The sequence below is a fragment of the Cucurbita maxima genome, unplaced genomic scaffold (genome assembly GCF_002738345.1).
Source record: "Cucurbita maxima cultivar Rimu unplaced genomic scaffold, Cmax_1.0 Cma_Scf00030, whole genome shotgun sequence".
Lineage (NCBI taxonomy): Eukaryota > Viridiplantae > Streptophyta > Magnoliopsida > Cucurbitales > Cucurbitaceae > Cucurbita > Cucurbita maxima.
In genome coordinates this window covers 2,433,319-2,451,655 of record NW_019272046.1, presented here as the reverse complement: position 1 = coordinate 2,451,655, position 18,337 = coordinate 2,433,319, and the positions used below count along the sequence as shown (strand labels likewise).

At 35.4% G+C, this 18,337-nt stretch overlaps 2 protein-coding genes across 9 annotated transcripts in view; both read left to right on the top strand.

Moving 5' to 3' along the window:
• The window catches only part of LOC111466182 (mRNA-capping enzyme), a 13,227-nt gene extending 1,233 nt beyond the window's left edge, over positions 1-11,994 (top strand). For 2 of the 6 annotated variants that reach the window (XM_023110762.1, XM_023110760.1), the window contains 16 exons: positions 220-355; positions 652-803; positions 1,104-1,187; positions 1,287-1,349; positions 2,189-2,320; positions 2,445-2,651; positions 3,734-3,856; positions 4,648-4,697; positions 7,901-8,063; positions 8,156-8,293; positions 8,777-8,899; positions 8,975-9,073; positions 9,854-9,946; positions 10,029-10,113; positions 11,121-11,248; positions 11,336-11,994. In XM_023110762.1, the coding sequence (XP_022966530.1) occupies positions 220-355; positions 652-803; positions 1,104-1,187; positions 1,287-1,349; positions 2,189-2,320; positions 2,445-2,651; positions 3,734-3,856; positions 4,648-4,697; positions 7,901-8,063; positions 8,156-8,293; positions 8,777-8,899; positions 8,975-9,073; positions 9,854-9,946; positions 10,029-10,113; positions 11,121-11,248; positions 11,336-11,479 (1,920 nt within the window). In that variant the 3' untranslated portion in view covers positions 11,480-11,994. Of the gene's footprint in view, positions 1-219; positions 356-651; positions 804-1,103; positions 1,188-1,286; positions 1,350-2,188; positions 2,321-2,444; positions 2,652-3,733; positions 3,857-4,647; positions 4,698-7,900; positions 8,064-8,155; positions 8,294-8,776; positions 8,900-8,974; positions 9,074-9,853; positions 9,947-10,028; positions 10,114-10,619; positions 10,881-11,120; positions 11,249-11,335 lie in introns of those variants that run through there. The other 4 variants (XR_002714339.1, XM_023110763.1, XM_023110764.1 and 1 more) reach the window with 4 other exon arrangements.
• A 998-nt stretch (positions 11,995-12,992) lies between these two features.
• LOC111466272 (protein DEFECTIVE IN EXINE FORMATION 1-like) lies at positions 12,993-18,184 on the top strand. Of its 3 annotated transcripts, XM_023110882.1 has the most exons (13): positions 12,993-13,327; positions 13,517-13,627; positions 13,784-13,866; positions 14,079-14,196; positions 14,304-14,464; positions 14,618-15,159; positions 15,263-15,333; positions 15,576-15,832; positions 16,434-16,615; positions 16,817-17,100; positions 17,175-17,292; positions 17,362-17,544; positions 17,627-18,184. In XM_023110882.1, exons 1-13 carry the CDS (start codon positions 13,191-13,193, stop codon positions 17,942-17,944), a joined length of 2,565 nt encoding a protein of 854 aa, XP_022966650.1. In that variant the 5' UTR covers positions 12,993-13,190; the 3' UTR covers positions 17,945-18,184. The 3 variants fall into 3 exon arrangements, with proteins under 3 accessions (XP_022966650.1, XP_022966651.1, XP_022966652.1); XM_023110883.1 differs by lacking the exon at positions 12,993-13,327 and having other exon boundaries at positions 13,546-13,627; positions 13,768-13,866; XM_023110884.1 differs by lacking the exons at positions 12,993-13,327; positions 13,517-13,627; positions 13,784-13,866 and having other exon boundaries at positions 14,086-14,196; positions 14,312-14,464.
• Positions 18,185-18,337: the final 153 nt, after the last annotated feature.

Below are 18,337 nucleotides of genomic sequence, written 5' to 3'. Positions count from 1 at the left end.
TTTTTTTTTTTTTTTTTTTTTTTTTTTTTTTTTTTTTTTTTTTTTTTTTTTTTTTTTTTTTTTTTTGGCCAATACCCGTTAAGAAAAAATGAGAGAATGTAGCAATACAAAGAAAAGAATATGACTTGAAGGAGGAAACTTAGTCTTTTTGTGAGTGCATACACATTGATACCTAGATGAGCAGCCCTGCTTGATTGTGCATCTATTCGTTTGTGTTAGGAGCGAGAAGAAAGAAAAAGACGGTTGAAGAGAGATCGCTCTATTGAGAGACCGGTGCATGAACACCAGCAACCTGCACGGGATCAGTTTTACCCTGCTAAAAACCAAAAATCTGATAGAAACAGGCTTCCCCCAGGTGAGGTTCTTAGTTTTTGGATTTCATTGTTTCCTTCTTTTTTACGAAGGTTATGGCTCCTTTGCATGTACCTATTTGTAAATAATTGAGTTATCAATTGGTCAAAAATAAGGGAGGTTCATGAAAGTTTTACATTTCCATTTATTTTTTCTGGGTATTTTTCATGCATATATTTGAGGCTTTAAGTTAAGTTTTCATGCTAAATTGTAGACCATGCGAATTAAACATTCCTGTCAAGAAACTTTCTTTTCTATGCTTATGTTTTGGCAATTTTTGTTTACCTCTTTTATCTCTAGGTTGGTTGGATTGCCCTGCATTTGGTCAAGAAATATGCTGCATGATTCCTTCCAAGGTTCCTCTGGGTGAATCCTTCAATGATTGTATAACACCTGGTAAAAGATACTCGTTTAAGCAAGTGATCCATCAGCAGAGAGTTTGGGGAAGGAAAGTAAGTATCTGTGCACATATTTAAAAACCAGAGAAAGAGAAAAAAGAAAAACTGCAANTTTTTTTTTTTTTTTTTTTTTTTTTTTTTTTTTTTTTTTTTTTTTTTTTTTTTGATAAAGGGATGGATTACAAAATGTTCTCCACTGAAAATTGTAACATGATGAAAATGAAAGGCATCTACATGCCCAGTTGTTCTTATGTATATGGAGAACAAAAAGACAAAATATTGTAATAAGGGATTTGTTGTTCTTGCTCATTTTACCTAATTGAAATAACAGATTATTTTGAACTAAATTTTCAGCTCGGTTTGGTGATTGATTTGACAAATTCTTACCGTTATTATACAACAACAGATTTGAATAAAGAGGGTATCAAGTATGTTAAGGTGAGTGTTGGAATATGGCATGTTATCTTAATTGTACTTTCTAATTGTAGGGGTTGAACTCTACTAATTTTCTGTGATCTTTGTTCTTGTTGGGGGAAGATTCCTTGCAAGGGGAGAGATTCTGTACCTGACAACAAGTCGGTCAATATGTTTGTTTACGAGGTTTGTACCATTTTATTTCACACACACAGATAATCCTTTTCCATTTTCTTAGAAATGCTTTCATACATTAGATTTTGAGTGGAAGGGATTGTTGATCTTTTTTTATTAGATACTGGGTACAACGTGAAATAAGGAACCGAACGATATCAATACTTCTTTAGGTGTAATACTGTCTAGCTAGTACCCATGTGGGTCACTTCAATATACCAATTCTTTAACTTATTGTCCATTGATTTACTTAGTAAGCAACATTTATGTCCTGGCAATGACCATTAGGTCTTAGAATATCTTCTTTATTTTATTTATTATTATTTTTTTTTTTGAGAATCAGAAATAAAACTTTTAATTGGTGTAATGAAAAGAGATTAATACTTAAAAATACAAACCCTACAAGGGAGTGAAAATAAGACCATAAAACTCTTATTAAAGGAAAAATAAAATCATCCCAAATAACAAAGAAAACTGGTAAAAGACTTGCATAGAGAACTCCATGTGAAGCTTTCAAATGAGCAGAATCAAAGCAAGCGGCCCAAGGAAGAAACATATCCTAGAAGAATCTCAATTTCCTTTCCAACCAAAGGTCTGGGAGAAGGGCTTTGATCTCATAACTTCTCCAGTGTATCAGTTTGATTTGGGAAAAAAGTGTGTTGGGATATGCATAGACATACACCCAATTATAGTCCACGTTTCAAGTGATTGTGCATGTATAGACTTGTTTACTTGTTGAGCAAAGTAAATGAGAAAGTTGTAGAACCTGAACGTGTGGACGTAATTTATTTATTTATTTCGACCATATAACATTCCTAGGTCTTAACTAAAATGTCGTGTTTTTTTTCCAGGTCATTCAGTTCCTTTCTCGTCAGAAACATTCAAAGAAGTATATTCTTGTCCATTGCACTCATGGCCATAATCGCACTGGATATATGATCATAAATTATCTTGTGCGTGCATTATCCATTTCTGTTACCCAGGTTAGTTAGTGTACCTGTAAAATGATTCTAGTGTCATGGTTTTTTCCTAGTCTAGCTCATTGATTTGTCTCTCGTTTTGTCTTCTACCCCTTGAGGGGGGTATTGGTTTATCCTCATTTCACAGGCTCTTAAAACGTTTTCCGATGCACGGCCTCCTGGAATTTACAAGCCAGACTACATTGATGCATTATATGCCTTTTATCATGAAAAAAAACCTGAAATGGTTGTTTGCCCACCCACGCCTGAGTGGAAGAGATCTTCAGATCTTGATCTTAATGGTGAAGCAGTTCCAGATGACGACGATGATGGGGGTTCTGCGGCTCCTTTGAATGTATGCAATATTTAGAGAGTACTCATTCTCACCTATATTTCCATTTCTTTATATTAATAGAACTGTTACATAAGAAGTGTACGCAATCATATATAAGTTGCTCTACTTAGTGATGAGGATATGAACTCTTTGTACCAAATTGCCTTTTCACATAAGAAATTTGCTTGATAGTCGATAGGAAAAATTTGACTGTAGGTTGCAAATTTATTAGGAATTTGTGTCTAGAGCACCCCAAGGATGCAAAACTAATAGGGTCCACGGATTTGTAAAATTCCTTTGAGAACTCCTTAAAAGACACTTTTATTGCTCTCTCATTAAATTTCTGATGGAGTAGCCTTAGAGGCATAGAGCCACAAGACATTCGCCCTTTTTCTTCAAACATGAGACATGGAGGAAATGGTTGTGACTAAAGAAGAGTGCCAATTAGAAACTCTTGCCTTATTTTTCACTTTTTGTTCGGAGCAAAGTTCCTTGTGACGTGGGTGTGCATCATAAAGTTTGCCTCTCTGTAGGTGGGGGAAAATCCTGCATTTTGTAGGTACCTGTGTGGGTAATTGTCCGTGGGTATTTTTTCTGGTTGGGAACACCTAGGCAATAACGAAATGCAAAAGCAAAAGAGAGGAAGGGTCTCTTTTGCCTTCAGCCTCCAGAGATCTATTTTTTTTTTTTTTCTGACCACTTTGCATATTTAGATTGCACATAGAAATTGAATACACACAGAAGTCGACTTTCAATTCCTTTTTGATAATTGCAGCATTAGGCTCCATCCTACTCATCCATACACTCGTTCATGTATAAGTTCCAAAATTAAGCCATGGTGCATTACTTTCCCATGTTCCAATCCCTTGACCAATACAGTATTCTTTGTAGTTTTTCTTCTACCTTCTTTAGCAAGTGCATTAGAAGAGCTAGTGGATCCCATTTGTTGTAGGTGTGGGGATAAAACCTTTTTCAAGAGAGAGAGAAGTGAACGGTTTTGTTAGAAAGGGACAAAAAGGGAGGACTAATTGAGTTCTACTAATTATTCTTTGGATTTAGATTATTTTATTTTAGTTTTTAAGAAGATTTTTTTGGTCTTCCAGGAAAATCATGATGATGGTACTCAAATGATGACAAATGATGATATATTGGGAGATGAGATACCTGAGGACCAGGAACGTGCTTTAAAACACTTTTGCTATCAAATGCTTAAATTGAATGCTGGAGTATGCTCTCTAACCCTTTCCCCCTATGCCTGCACTTTTTTATCAGACTATGGCCATCATAATCCATGGTTTCACGTCCATTTATTTCACTGATATTCGCATAAGACTGCTGCGGATTTTTATATGGGGAGTCTTGGCTTCTTCTTCTTCTTCTTCTTCTTCTTCTTCTTCTTCTTCTCTCTCTCTATCTCTCTTAATTATTATAATAATAAGTTATTTTACTTACTGGACAATCATACAATTTGTTCACTTAAACCATCTATTTACAAAGTACCACTGAAACAATTAGGAAACTCTTTTCCCTGACAATTTTGGTTTTTTTAGTTCATTATTACCATTATTATTTTAAATTATATTTTAGTTGGTTTGTATTCTTTCTGCAATTCATATTTAGGAATTGTATGTTTACCAACTATGTAACGTTCCCAACTTATATTATGTTGTGGATTTAGAACTTGGAAGCAGTTAGTTTATATGGTAGGCATGGAATATATTTTATACTTGATATAATTTTATGCTGTTTTCATTCAATTTTCTATTCATCAAAAAACGAGGATGATGAATGATCATCTGAGTTTTCAAATAGGACATTGAAATTTGTTTCAGATTGAACTTATTGCCGAAGCCAACATGCATGAGCCTGTGCAACACTATTGCTTAAAAAATTATAGTCGGAATTTGTGCATAAGATGCATTATGAAGTTGAAGCACTCACACGTGTAGCTTGCTGATGTATCCAGTTTTTGTGTAGCTTATACTTGATTCATTATTCAAAATATTTTATTTTTCAGGCAAGAGCAAATTTGCAATTTCCAGGGTCACATCCAGTGTCTCTTAACAGGTCCTGTTACATAAAATTTCCTTATCTTCTTTCATATCATTTTCCTAAATTAATTAATTCTACTTCTAAATGCCTTTGTGCTTCGTGTGACATTCTGTGCATAGTGAGTCAAAGGCCATTTTTAGCTTTTCGTTAGTAAGTTTTTCAAAATCTAATTTCTTCTAATTTTATTAATAATTTTAGTAGTTACTACAACGAAGCGATTATACTTGAAGTCAATACATTTGCTTCATGGCCCAGCATACTTATGATTGGGGTTATGAGAGTCTCGGTGGGAGGGGTTGATTTGAATTTTTTTTTTTCTTATGAAGAAATTGCGATGCTAATATGTGGTGGGACACTCGAGTGAAGGAGAGGCACGTGAATAAACCAAAGATCACATCCTAATGAGAGCAATTTGAGAGATAGAATGACTAAGAAAGGTCTAAAAGAATTTGAAAATTACTACCTATATCAACAAGGTTTTCCTTCCTTTTCGGTGACTCAATCATAGGAACTCCAAGGTTAAACGTGCATTGCTTGGAGCAATTGTATGTTGGATGATCTTTTGAAAATTTTATAGGATGCATGTGAGTGAGAAAAAAGCATGCTGGAAGGACTTGTGTTGTTTTGTGGGGAGAGAAATGAGAACTTGACCATGTTGCATGGGATGTTAGGGGTTGTAGGGGCCATTAGGCACCAAATTCAAATTTTGAATCTTGATTTGAATCCTAGGCATGAGTTGTTACAAATGGTATCAAGGCGGTACCCCTCCCAGTAAGGTGTGGTTCGAGGATGAACCAACATGGAAGCAAGTGGGCATGTGGCACCCAAGTGAGAGGGGAGGTGGGGGGGTGGTACATGAATGAATTGAAGACCGCATTCAATGAGAACATTTGGGAGGATAGAGTGTCTAAGAAAAGCTTAAACGAATTGAAAGTAGTTATACCAACAGAGTGCACCTGCCTTTTCGGTGGCTTAATCAATTCTATGTTAGGTGACCTGGAAATTTTTCTAGGATGCATGTGAATGAAGACAAAGCATGTTGGAAGGCCTCGTGTTGGTTTGTGGGGATAGTCTTCACTCTTAGAATCGAGAAATGAGCAACCTAACAATGTCGCAAGGGATGCAGAGGATTTTCTGGGTCAATAGGTGGCGAATCTTGGGCATGAGTCGTTACAGTTGACGCGAACAAGGTGCCAAAGAAATCATGATTTTTCTTCTTTGTTAAAATTTGGTTTTCTACTATCGCCCTTTGTTAGATAGTGAGTTGGTGGATAACTACTCTTCATTTTTTTAATTATTTTTTTCTAGATGCCCTTCATGCCACTCCAGGAACCAGGATACTTGCATATGGTCCCCTTGTCCTCACGAGATGGTTCCTAATCCTTCGTTCTTCCTTATTTTGTCTAGCCCTAATTTCCTTAGTTTCCTTTATTTTCATTGTCATGGTTGTTCTTGAAGGTCAATTTCTTTGCATGAGAGAGCTAATTCTATGGGTAGGCATTCCTCATTTTGTTGGGGCTGCAATGGTTTATTCTTGGCAGGGGTGCGTTGCAGGACTTGTATCACCTCAGTTGGAGTTGTCAATTTTCTAGAGAGATTTGGGGCTTTTATTAAAAATATTCTTTTGGCGTTCATTTCACTTTGTACATATGCTGCTGTTTTATGATGGAGAAGGTGCTGAGAGAATTAGGACAATTTTCAATGATGATGAGAGGTCTTGGACAGAGGTTGTACTTGTATTGAGATCTAATGCTATAACTATATTTTAGGGTTGGTTTGATGGCTTTGGATCCCTTTTTGTATAACTAGTTACTTTTTGGAGGCTTTGGCTATTTTTCACTTGCCCCTTTTGTATTATTTCATTTTGATGAAAGCTGGATTCTCATTACAAAGAAAAAAAAGGCAGAGAAATTTTACAACTGAAAACTTTTTGAAGATGGTAGACATCGTGTTGAATAGTAGATTGAGTAGGAACATCGTGTTGAATAGTAGATTGAGTAGGAAATATTTGATTTTTTAATCAAATTTATCTGAAAACGAGAGAATTTAGCTTCTTCCCTCTAGACATGACATGGAGGACAGGTCGGTTGTAGCATTTGTTTGAGTTGGACAAACCATTGCCTACCGTCAATTATTTGGATTGTTTGAGGTCTTGATCAATGAATTACTTGTTTCTTATATTATAAAATTATTTGTTCTAGATGGTTGTTCTTTTGAGTTATTGGAAAAAAAAAAACATGGAACATAGTGAAGGACACTATGGAGGTGTTTCATGATTTTTTTTGAAATATTAGAACAGTTAATCCTCGCCTTAATGATACATATATTGGCTAAATTCCTAAGAAGATATATACCTGAAGAGTAGTATATTTTGGACCACTTAGCCAGTGACGGGCCTGTACACAGTCTTGGCTAAGGTTCTATCCTGAAGGTTCAAATGATCGATATTTAGACTACTTCCTGTGAAAGAAATACAAATTCTGGATCCTTAACAAGGTGATTTAAATAGCTTGGTCTGGTGGTCTGGAACTCTAATAAGGTTTTCAAGTACTTCGCATGCTATTTGCTCTTCAGTCCTTCACGTGACTTTTTGCTGCCTAATGAACTCAATTACTGACGATACTGAGCGTTTCGTGATTCTGATGCTATAGTTCTGACTATTAGAATGGTTATTTATATATTTATTTTTCTCTTTTGGTTGTGAAGGGGTGCGACTGAACTATACTTAACTTAGAAAATATTTTGTGATGTTATTATAGTTTGTAACCTCGATTATAATTAAAGAGTTCTGACTATTGTAATTGCAATTGTAATATATTTTGTAGCTCACTGTTTGATTTGTTTGTTTAGCAGTATAGGACTAATTTCTTTGATTCTCAATATTATGATATTGAGTAAATAACTTCTCAAGTAATATTTGTTATTTAGAAGCATCTCTTATTTCTAATAGCTGCTACCGCCTCTTATGCTTTTTTGTGTTTGAATCTTGGAAATTAGACCTCCTTTCTCTGTAGTCTTCTTTGCTTCTGTGCTACGGTGGACATCCTCGCACTTAGTTTCTTTGGTAATTCCAATGCTTCTTATCCTGACTAATTAAGCAAAGAATCAATTGAGTAATCATTCGTAAGCTACCATTGATTATAGGTTCTTATTGATTTGGTTTGCTGTTGAAATTCAGTTCATGATAATGAGTTTGATTTTATTTTTATGTTATTCAGAGACAATCTGCAACTGCTAAGGCAACGCTATTATTATGCCACGTGGAAAGCTGATGGAACAAGATATATGATGCTCATAACCGTGGATGGATGCTACTTGATAGACAGGGGTTTTAAATTTCGAAGAGTCCAAATGAGATTTCCTTGCAGAAATGCGAATGATGTATGTTTGCCCGATCCTACACTGAAGGTGTATGTGCTTGTATAATTGTACCAGCATTCAATCTGATATATATTATTAATTTTGGCTTCAAGGGACTAGTTGAAAAAAGTCACCACTTTACACTACTTGATGGAGAAATGATAATCGATACTGTGCCAGACTCGCAGAAGCAGGAGAGAAGATACCTTATCTATGATATGATGGCGATTAATCATGTTTCAGTTATTGAGGTTTGATTTATATATTTGTTAGCGAGGAAAGTGCTCCTAATGTAGGAAAACTTATGTTTTTAATGTAGTTTAACCAAAAAAATATTGCTTAATTTCAATTGGGTGTGCTTATTTTATTATTATTATTTGTGTGCGCGTGTGTTTTGCTTTGGTTTGGTTTTTGCCACCTCTATTGCATTGCACAACTTGCTGGCACTAATGAGTCCACAGACTTAACTATGGCTTCTGAGTGTTTGATTGTCCAGTTCAATTCTAGCCAAGTAATCATTTTAGAGGCATTAGTATTCGTGTTCTAATTTCTAATTTGGTGGTAGGTTTATCATTTCCTTCTCGTATTTTTACCTGACTTAGATTATATGTGATGCTCTATCTAGATCTCTTAACTCACAATGAATAAACCGTTCAATTAATAGCTTGCCATGTATCCTTTAGTGATAAGTTGTTATTTCCTTTTTATATCTCTAATAGCTTGCCATTGTGTAGCGTCCTTTCTATGAACGATGGAAGATGCTTGAGAAAGAAGTGATTGAACCTCGCAATTATGAGCGCCAGAATATATACCAAAGCAGAAACCTTCATTATAGATATGACCTAGAGCCATTTAGGGTGTGTATCCATACTTTCTTGTTATGCCTTTTCTTCTAGATGTGGCTATTTGATTCAACATAAATTACTCATTAGGTGAGGAGGAAAGATTTTTGGTTGCTCTCTACAGTTACCAAACTTTTGAAGGAGTTCATACCGAGGCTTTCACATGATGCCGATGGTCTAATATTTCAGGTAGTTGATTTTTTTAGTAAATAAAATGTGAACTGACCTTTTCATTTTTTATAGGACTTGAACCATCTTTTATTCCAGGAAACTTTGTTACTAAGTTAATTCTCGAAGTTTACAAGCGTATAATCTCTTGTGGCATCTCTATTTAATTGCATTGTTTCTCTATGCTTCTTAAATATTGGATTTATACTCTGTTTTCTGTTTGTGGCTAGCATTGGGGAAGTTTACCTTCTAGGGAAACAATAAATTTATACCCTTAAAATTGGAAAGTGACTCAAATAAAATCTTAAACAAATAATTCTATCATAATTGAAATCAACTTTATAATTGAATAATTTAGACTTGATCTCATTGGAATCAACTCAATATTACCTAATTAATAATATTATTCTTTCAAAATCCTAAGCAAGAATAATTATCATGTAATTCTTATTAAACAAGTAAATAAAAATAAAAGAAGAAATGATGCAAAGAACTCATATTAATGAAATTCACTACTTTTCACTTGATTCCCAACATTTTCCTCTATTACTGCATTAATGCCTTCTGTTACAGAAGTGTTAAACTCATGCAAATTATGCATTTACAATTTTTTTAAAAAATTTGAGCATTGGGTCTAAATTAATTCTTCATGGAAGTTTAGGTTTTAATTGATTCAATTATTAGTTTAGAGCTTTAATTGTTTTAACCTACAATGTTTAGGGGTTCAAATTGACATTGTCCCTACCTTTTATTTAGAGATTTGTTATCAGCATTTGTTGCACAAATGTTTTTCTTTTCCAGGGGTGGGATGATGCTTATGTTCCTCGAACTCATGAGGGTCTTTTGAAGTGGAAATATCCTGAAATGAACTCAGTCGACTTCCTATTTGAGGTTGTAAGTAATTTGTTTAGAATTGAATTTGATATCTGCAGCTGAAGTTGACGGTGAAGTAATTTAAAATTATTTGTCTGGACAGTTGGGTGAAGATGATTCTCAGATTCTTATTTTGTTCGAACGTGGAAAGAGGAAAATGATGGATGGAAATAGGGTTAAGTTCAAAGGTTGATGCAAATAGTTTTGCCTCTTTGTCTCTCAACTTGTTCTCTTTGCATTAGTCAGTTAAATCATTTTTAATTATCTGTATGTTTATTGGCCACTAAAATGAACATTTACATCCAATTGTGGACAGCTGCAAAATTTGTGTGAAGAAAATATCATCTTGATTGTCAAGGACTTAGGGTATGAAGTAAAATTACTTCTGAGGTCCTTTCAGGGGCTTATAGATCGAACAAAGTATTAAATTATTGTGTGTGAAGAGATTTATTGAAGAGTTTGTGCGAGTCTGATCTGCCTTCTAAGGTGAACCTGCTGGACAGATCATGAAACAAATTCTTTCATTAAGTTGAACCCGCTTGACAAAACTTTACTGCTAGCGTTGGCTAGAAGTTGCCACACAATCTAACGACTATAAAACTTTCTTCTCTCCCATTGCATTGCCTCTTAAACTACTGGATTGTGTTACAATGAGTTCATAAATCCACATTCGTACTCATTTATCTTTTTGTAGTTGCTACTGGAATTATGTAGCTGAATGTCGGTTGGTTGAGTAATTGGGATTTGATGATCACATGCTCTTGCATATGTGGATAATTCTGACCCCCAGCTATGCTTCGCAACTATATTCTCAAGGTTGCATAATTTATGCAAAAATTCCAGGATAACCAGGTCATTTGGTTTAAAATCCTTGAGTTTGTTGCATGGTATTCTACTTTTGACAGGAAATATTGTAAGATCAGTTAATAGTCTCCAGTTTCAAATCTGCTAGAAGGTTGAAGAAATTTTGTCATATAAGAACATGCTGGCATGGACTGTCTTGATAAATTATCTATAAAAAAGTGGATCATCTGGAAATAATATATGATATTGTTTGGCTTTTGAGCAACATGGGCACACTGTTATATCAGATGTTACATTCATGTGTTCTTGATAGTCTGGGGATGAATACTTTACTTATATATATAGTGTCTAGTGTTATATTCTTTAAAATCTTATTTTTAAGTTTTTGCAGATGGCGATCCCTCCTTTTATTCAGGAAAGATTGTTGAGTGTTCTTGGGATTCTGATGAGCAAGTATGGGTCTGCATGCGTATCAGGACAGACAAAACAACTCCTAATGATTTCAATACTTATAAAAAGGTTCCTTTACTGCCAAATTGATACAAAGCTTTGCTGATAGTTAAAAAAAACCCTGCATCAACTAAGACTGCTTGATGTTTGAAATAGGTCATGCGCAGCATTCGAGACAATATCACGGAGGAGGATTTGTTGAAGGAGATTCACGAGATAATACGCTTGCCCATGTATGCTGATAGGATAAGGAATGATAGTAAAGCGGCTCAACATACAAATTCAACACGACGGAGGTGATAGCTAGACAGACGTGTGCCCAAATACAGAAATTAAGCAGTATTAGTTGGTAATCTTTGGATGAAATTGCTGAAAAGGTGTTCCCCACATGTTTTGCTTGCTTGCTTGTTCAATCTGTTGCCAGCTTTATGATGTCTCTCCTTGGTAGAATTGTGCATATATATTATTAAAAAGGGTGACCCAGATATCCACCATTAGCTTCTCCTTGTACTATCCTTTAGTTTGTGGTGCAGGGCTGGCGAGTTGTATGATCCAGTTATTGCACTTGATAGATGTCTTCAAAATTAGGGCTTTGAAATTCATTTCTTCCTTGTTTTCCAGGTGAGGAGATGTAGGATTAGGATCCATCATGTATATTAGTATTTTTCTTTTGGTCATTTAGGAATTATTGCTAAGCACAGCAACTAAGGCAGTCATTTTAAGTAAATCTGAGCCAAGTTTTTATAGCAAGGTTTTACATTTAACTGTTGTGAATAGCAGCCTTTACTCGTAATGAACATGTCTGTGTCCTTCTGTTTTGTTTTGGCCTCTTTTTCCCTACACCTTTATTTTGAGCTAAGTTCTTGAGGCTGAGAATAAGAACAAGAGCTATGGATGTTGTTCCATAGCCTGTTGTCTTTGTATTCCCGAACCGGTTTGTTACAATTTCTATACGCAATAATAGTCAAAAGGGCATCATCTTCTACTGGAAAGGAAACTGTAAATTCCATTCATATGTTGGAGTTTGTTTATGTGAGATTCCATAATGAGTAGATGTGAAAGATGGGGAAACCTCTTTTGTGGACACATTTTAAAATTGCGAGGGGAAGTCTAGAATGAAAAGCTTGAAGAGGAAGAGGAAAATATCTATTGATTGTGGGCTTGTGAATTGCATTCTGATGTTGATAGTGCTTGACGAACCATTCACATGACGGTCCATTGGCTGGTGTAGGGTCTTGTGTCGGGTTCTTTCATGCACATTGAAAATGTCTCCAGATTCATTATTTTCATTCTTTTAGAAACTACATGTCGTCCAATCTTGTCTTTACGATCATTTTCAATATGGTTTATGATTCTCCATATTTTAGTTGAACAATCTTACTAGCATATATTCTTACTAAAATTTAGAGAAATCATTTTGTAATATAAAAATTCTAAATAGACGATAAACACTCGAAAGAGAAAGCTCATTTTGGTCATTAGGGGCCATATATATTTTAAACTCAAATCTCAACGATAAGAATGTATATTTCGTCAAATAATTTTTATATTTTTTTATTGTGATATAAATTTTATTTACTTTTAACTAAAAAAACAGTTTATCTCATATATAAGTTTTAAAAATGTCTAATATATTATGTATTTTTTATTTTGTTTATAAAAGATCTATCCTATATTTAATTGTTTAAAAATTAATGATATTAATGATATAAATTTAAATATTATGTCTATTCAATCTTTAAAATGTTTAAATTTTGAAGATAAAAATTTTAAATTTTAATTACTAATTTATATCCTAAGAAGGTTAATTTTCGAGAATAAAAATCTAAATTTCAGTTAACGATAACCATATTGATATAATGTCTATAAATTTCATTCTACAATCTTTTCATGTCAGACCGGCAGAGCAAAGGCGCCACTGCAGTTACGCCGATCCTCTGAATTTGCATTGTTCTTGCGTCGACTTTGAATTTTCGATTCTTTCTGTCGTTCCTTAGGTGAGGGCGGACACATGAAATTCTCCGTGATTTTTCTTTGGATTTGCTTAATTCTCTTTGCTCGGTCGAAATGCATTCACGGTGAAGAGGCCAAGGAAAACAAACTTCGGGAGCAAGAAGCCTCCGATGATGTCCTTGGATATCCTGAGATGTAAGTTGTGTTCTGCTGTTTCATCGTTTCATTTTCGTCTTGAGGAACCTGCAGTTAGTCTAGTTGTTTATTTGTCTTGTCATGGATTTGTAAGGTTAAAGCGCAATTGAGATTTTTACGAGAAATGATTCGTTTGATTTCAAATTTTGACACATTTTTTTTTAAAAAAAACGTTCGATCTTTGGTTAGAGACGAGGATGCTTTGTTGAATACACAATGTCCAAAGAATTTGGAGCTAAGATGGCAAACGGAAGTGAGTTCTAGCATATATGCCACGCCCTTGATCGCTGATGTTAACAGGTATAGTAAGCCTCTCATTATACATTCCTTACGACGTGAAGCTTAGCCAATGTGTTAAGGATTTCTGGGAGTTTTAATGCTATCACTCTTCACACTTGGGGTGCAACCTCTTTACTTTAGCTTTAGTTTTTAGTTTTTAGTTTATCTGTTTTACAGTGATGGGAAACTTGAGATAGTGGTTCCATCTTTTGTTCACTACCTTGAAGTTCTTGAAGGTTCTGATGGAGATAAAATGCCAGGTAAAAGTTGTTCTTGAAGGATCTCTTATTGATGATATCTTCATATGCTTTATACCGTAGCTTAAACAGTGATCTATGTTTTAAAATGAAAAAGGCCGAGTTGTGAAAAATATTGCATTAACATGGAAAGCTTTGGAGAGCATTAGTTGTGCATTGTATTTGATAAAGCAACTCATTAGTCAAAAGACTCAAAACTATGCATGTTCGATTAGGCTGGCCTGCTTTCCATCAATCAACTGTGCACGCTAGTCCTCTTCTATATGATATTGACAAAGATGGTATGAGGGAAATAGCTTTGGGGACATACAATGGAGAAGTACTCTTTTTCAGGTGCTTATCTTTGCATCCTTGCGCGAAAACCATCCCTTCTTTTTGTCTATGTTTCCGCTGTAAAGTATTTATTTTTGTTTTCCCTATAAAATGTTGATTCTTGTTAGGGTGTCAGGATATATGATGCCAGACAAGTTAAAGATACCACGTCGCCGTGTGAGCAAGAATTGGTATGTGAATCTAAATTCAGTTCCAGTGGATCGGTTTCATCCAGATGTTCATGATGAACAACTTGTCATGGAAGCAAATAAGACAAAATCAATGGCTCGTAAGTGCATCTTATCCCTCAGATGATTAATTTGCGTCTTTTCCTGAAAATTATTGTTCACCTTTGCGGATGTTGATTTTATGGCTGAAAATAATATTATGAACCACATGAGATGAGGCAACTGATATCACAGTCCATTTGTTGTTCCTTTAGAAACAAATAAAAGCATTCCAGAGTTAAGCCATTCAACCGGGCCCACGATGAATCAAAGTGCGATTGAACTAAAAACTTCAGTTACCAAATCAACACAAAAGCCGAATGATCCAGATTTGGTGAATAATAGTAAGGTAAACGACAGCAATGTTGTACCAGATATTGTCCTACCTACAAGCATGACCAACAATACTTCTACGAATCGTGCCGGAATACTTGATGGTAAGAAAGGAACTGGGATCAGTAGACGACTTCTGAAAGATGGTGACTCCAAACAATCTCAAGAAGATGGTTCTAGGTCCAAGGAAGACGGTAGTGGAGATGCTCATGTTGCCACCGTTGAAAGTGAAGAAGCTTTGGAAGCAGAGGCTGATTCATCATTTGAGATATTCCACGAAAATGATGAGCTGGCTGATGAGTACAATCAAGAAGATGATGATTATAACAATGGATCCACGTGGGGAGATGAGGAGTGGACTGAAGTTAAGCATGAAAAAGTAGAGGAGTATGTGGATATTGACGCACATTTGTTGTGCACTCCTGTAAGTTGTTTAACTTTCATACTTCAAATGAACATCTGTGCCGTTCCCTACTATTTATATGACTCATTGTATTGTCTTTAAATGGCTCGTCAATTTTCACCAGGTCATAGCTGACATTGACAATGATGGAGTGTCTGAAATGATTGCAGCTGTTTCATACTTTTTTGATCATGAGTGAGTCCCCTGTGATGCGGTCTCTTGTCTTTGGTTTTTAATCGTAATGATTAAGAAAACAATGGAAACCAAATCAACTCTTTTATGTTTTATTCGAAATTAGTTTCACAATGGTGTATATTCAAATGTACATACATGCACTTTTTGCAGTGTTCTTGGGGCATCGATTCTAATTTCTTGAAGCATCAATTGTTATTTTGGTATTGTGTGTCTAGGAAATTGATGACCTTTTTTGATAATAGGTACTATGACAACCCAGAGCACATGAAAGAATTGGGCGATATTGATATTGGGAAATATGTTGCTGGTGCCATTGTTGTTTTCAATCTGGATTCGAAGCAAGTGAAGTGGATAACTGAACTAGACTTGAGCATAGATTCTGCAAAATTTCTTGCTTATATATATTCCTCCCCTACTGTCATTGATTTGGATGGTGATGGGAATTTGGATATTCTTGTTGGAACTTCTTTTGGCTTGTTCTACATCTTGGATCATCATGGTAATCTAATTCTGAATACTGATTTTCTTGTTCTCTGATTCTGAATGCTGATTTTCTTGTTCTTTATGTGTCTGCTCTTAATATGCTTCTATTGCATATAAAATTGGGCAATATATTGATTTTTTTTATAATTAAATTTTCCTTTTTGGGATTTTATACTCTTGCAAATTGGAAAAGATGTAAATGAATATCTTATCCTCAAAATATTGCATAGGCTTATTCTAAAGTAGCTTATGGCTGTTTCTTCTCAACTTTGAATTATCTTTCTGATGTTTACACTTTTTTGCCCGACAAATGGGGAATAGTTACTTGATTTGAGATCTTGTGAAAGCATTCTTTCTTTGAGCCGTGTGCTCTTTGTTATTACTGATCAATCTTCTTCTTCTTCTTCCTTCTGTTTAGGAGATAGCACTTACCTCTGAAATACTATACTAATGGTTCGGTTCATTCTTTTTGTTATGGGCCCCTGATTTTGCTAATTTCTTCTCTCTTAGTTTTCAATGATTAAATTTGTTCACTCATTCTTGACATTGAAATCTTTATCGTGTAATCGTTCTTCCTAGTTTCCTGAAATTTGAATCTTGATTTTTATTGTGTGCAGGCAAGGTGAGAGAAAACTTTCCTCTTCAAATGGCTGATATTATGGGAGCAGTTGTTGCAGCTGATATCAATGATGATGGAAAAATTGAACTTGTGGCTACCGATTCACATGGAAATGTTGCTGCCTGGACTGCTCAAGGTCAAGAAATTTGGGAAAAGAATCTAAAAAGCCTCATACCAAAGGTGAGAACCACCTTTGGTTTCTTGTTCGTTACTCTCTGCATGTAAGGTTGTCCATGTCAAGCTGATGGTGCCACATTCATGCATGACTTAACTTAAATTACGGGTTCATCCTAGAGATCTCTGTTTGCTATGAAGTATCTGATATGTTCTTTTGTAGAATAACATTTATCATAGTTTTGATGCGTAAAATTATGTTCTTAGGGTCCATCCGTTGGCGATGTCGATGGGGACGGTGATACTGATGTGGTGGTGCCAACAGTATCAGGAAATATATATGTTCTAAGTGGCAAGGACGGATCATTTGTTCGTCCATACCCCTATAGAACGCATGGAAGAGTAACGAATCAAATTCTTCTCGTTGATCTGAACAAACGTGATGACAAAAAGAAGGGACTTACTTTAATCACATCATCATTTGATGGGTATCTATATCTCATTGATGGACCTACATCGTGTGCCGATGTTATCGACATCGGCGAGACTTCGTAAGATGTTCTCTATAATCATTTGGCATTGTAAACATCTAAATGTTCACTCTCTATGCTTTCTTCCATTGCAGATATAGTATGGTTCTTGCTGATAATGTTGATGGTGGAGACGATCTTGATCTTATTGTCACAACCATGAATGGAAATGTTTTCTGCTTTTCAACCCCTTCTCCTCATCATCCACTCAAGGTATTATGATGATCTGAACCTTGCTTTGCTCAAGTCTTCATAGACTGAATATTGCATCTTTTGATTTAGGCATGGAGATCAGCTAATCAAGGAAGAAACAATGTTGCAGTCCGGCACAACCGTGAAGGCATTTTCGTTTCGCGTTCGTCTAGAACATACCGTGATGAGGAAGGCAAGAACTTCTGGATGGAGATCGAGATTGTAGACCGTTACAGAAACCCCTCTGGGACTCAAGCACCATATAACGTTACCGTAAATCACTCCAAACCTCCATGGTTTTGTTTTGTAGATTAGTAGATGTTGATATGAACATTGCGTTACAACTTACTTGCAGACAACCTTGATGGTTCCTGGCAATTACCAGGGAGAGAGGAGGATAAAACAGAACCAGATGTTCAAAGAACCAGGCAAGCATCGGATTAAACTGCCGACAGTGAGTGCAAGGACCACAGCCACTGTTTTGGTGGAGATGGTTGACAAGAATGGACTCTATTTTTCAGATGAGTTCTCCCTCACATTCCATGTGTATTATTACAAGTTCCTGAAGTGGCTTCTTGTCCTCCCAATGCTTGCAATGTTTGGTGTGCTCATGATCCTTCGTCCGCAAGAGCCCATGCCATTGCCATCATTTTCACGGAACACCAACCTATGATCATAGCCCCTCATGAAATGCGGAGGCATATTAACATGGCATATGATCCGAGAGCTGGACGATGCCAAAATTTTTGTTCATCTAATCTATCGACTCGTTGAACCCGAGTCGAATTGAAATTTTTGATGATGGAGTAATGGAGTTTCTTATGAACGTCTATCTAAAAGGTAGACAAACAGAAAATGTCACAAGATCGTGTCGTTTTCAAGATTGAAGGAATAAAGTAGTATTTATATACAATCTAAGGTATGTTTCATTTTAGTCACTAATCATCATTCTTAAACTAAAAATAAAAAAATCATTTTGTTACCTGATACGTCAGTATATCAATATACATATTTGAAATCTTGTTATTAATATGTTTAAAACAAAATAAATTTAACGATCGAAATA

Coding starts and splice junctions, on each gene's coding strand:
- LOC111466272 (XM_023110882.1), top strand. CDS start 13,191: ATGAAATTCTCCGTGATTTTTCTTTGGATTTGCTTAATTCTCTTTGCT. Junction 13,867..14,078: donor TGATGGAGATAAAATGCCAG/GTAAAAGTTGTT, acceptor ATGTTCGATTAG/GCTGGCCTGCTTTCCATCAA. Junction 15,160..15,262: donor CACATTTGTTGTGCACTCCT/GTAAGTTGTTTA, acceptor AATTTTCACCAG/GTCATAGCTGACATTGACAA.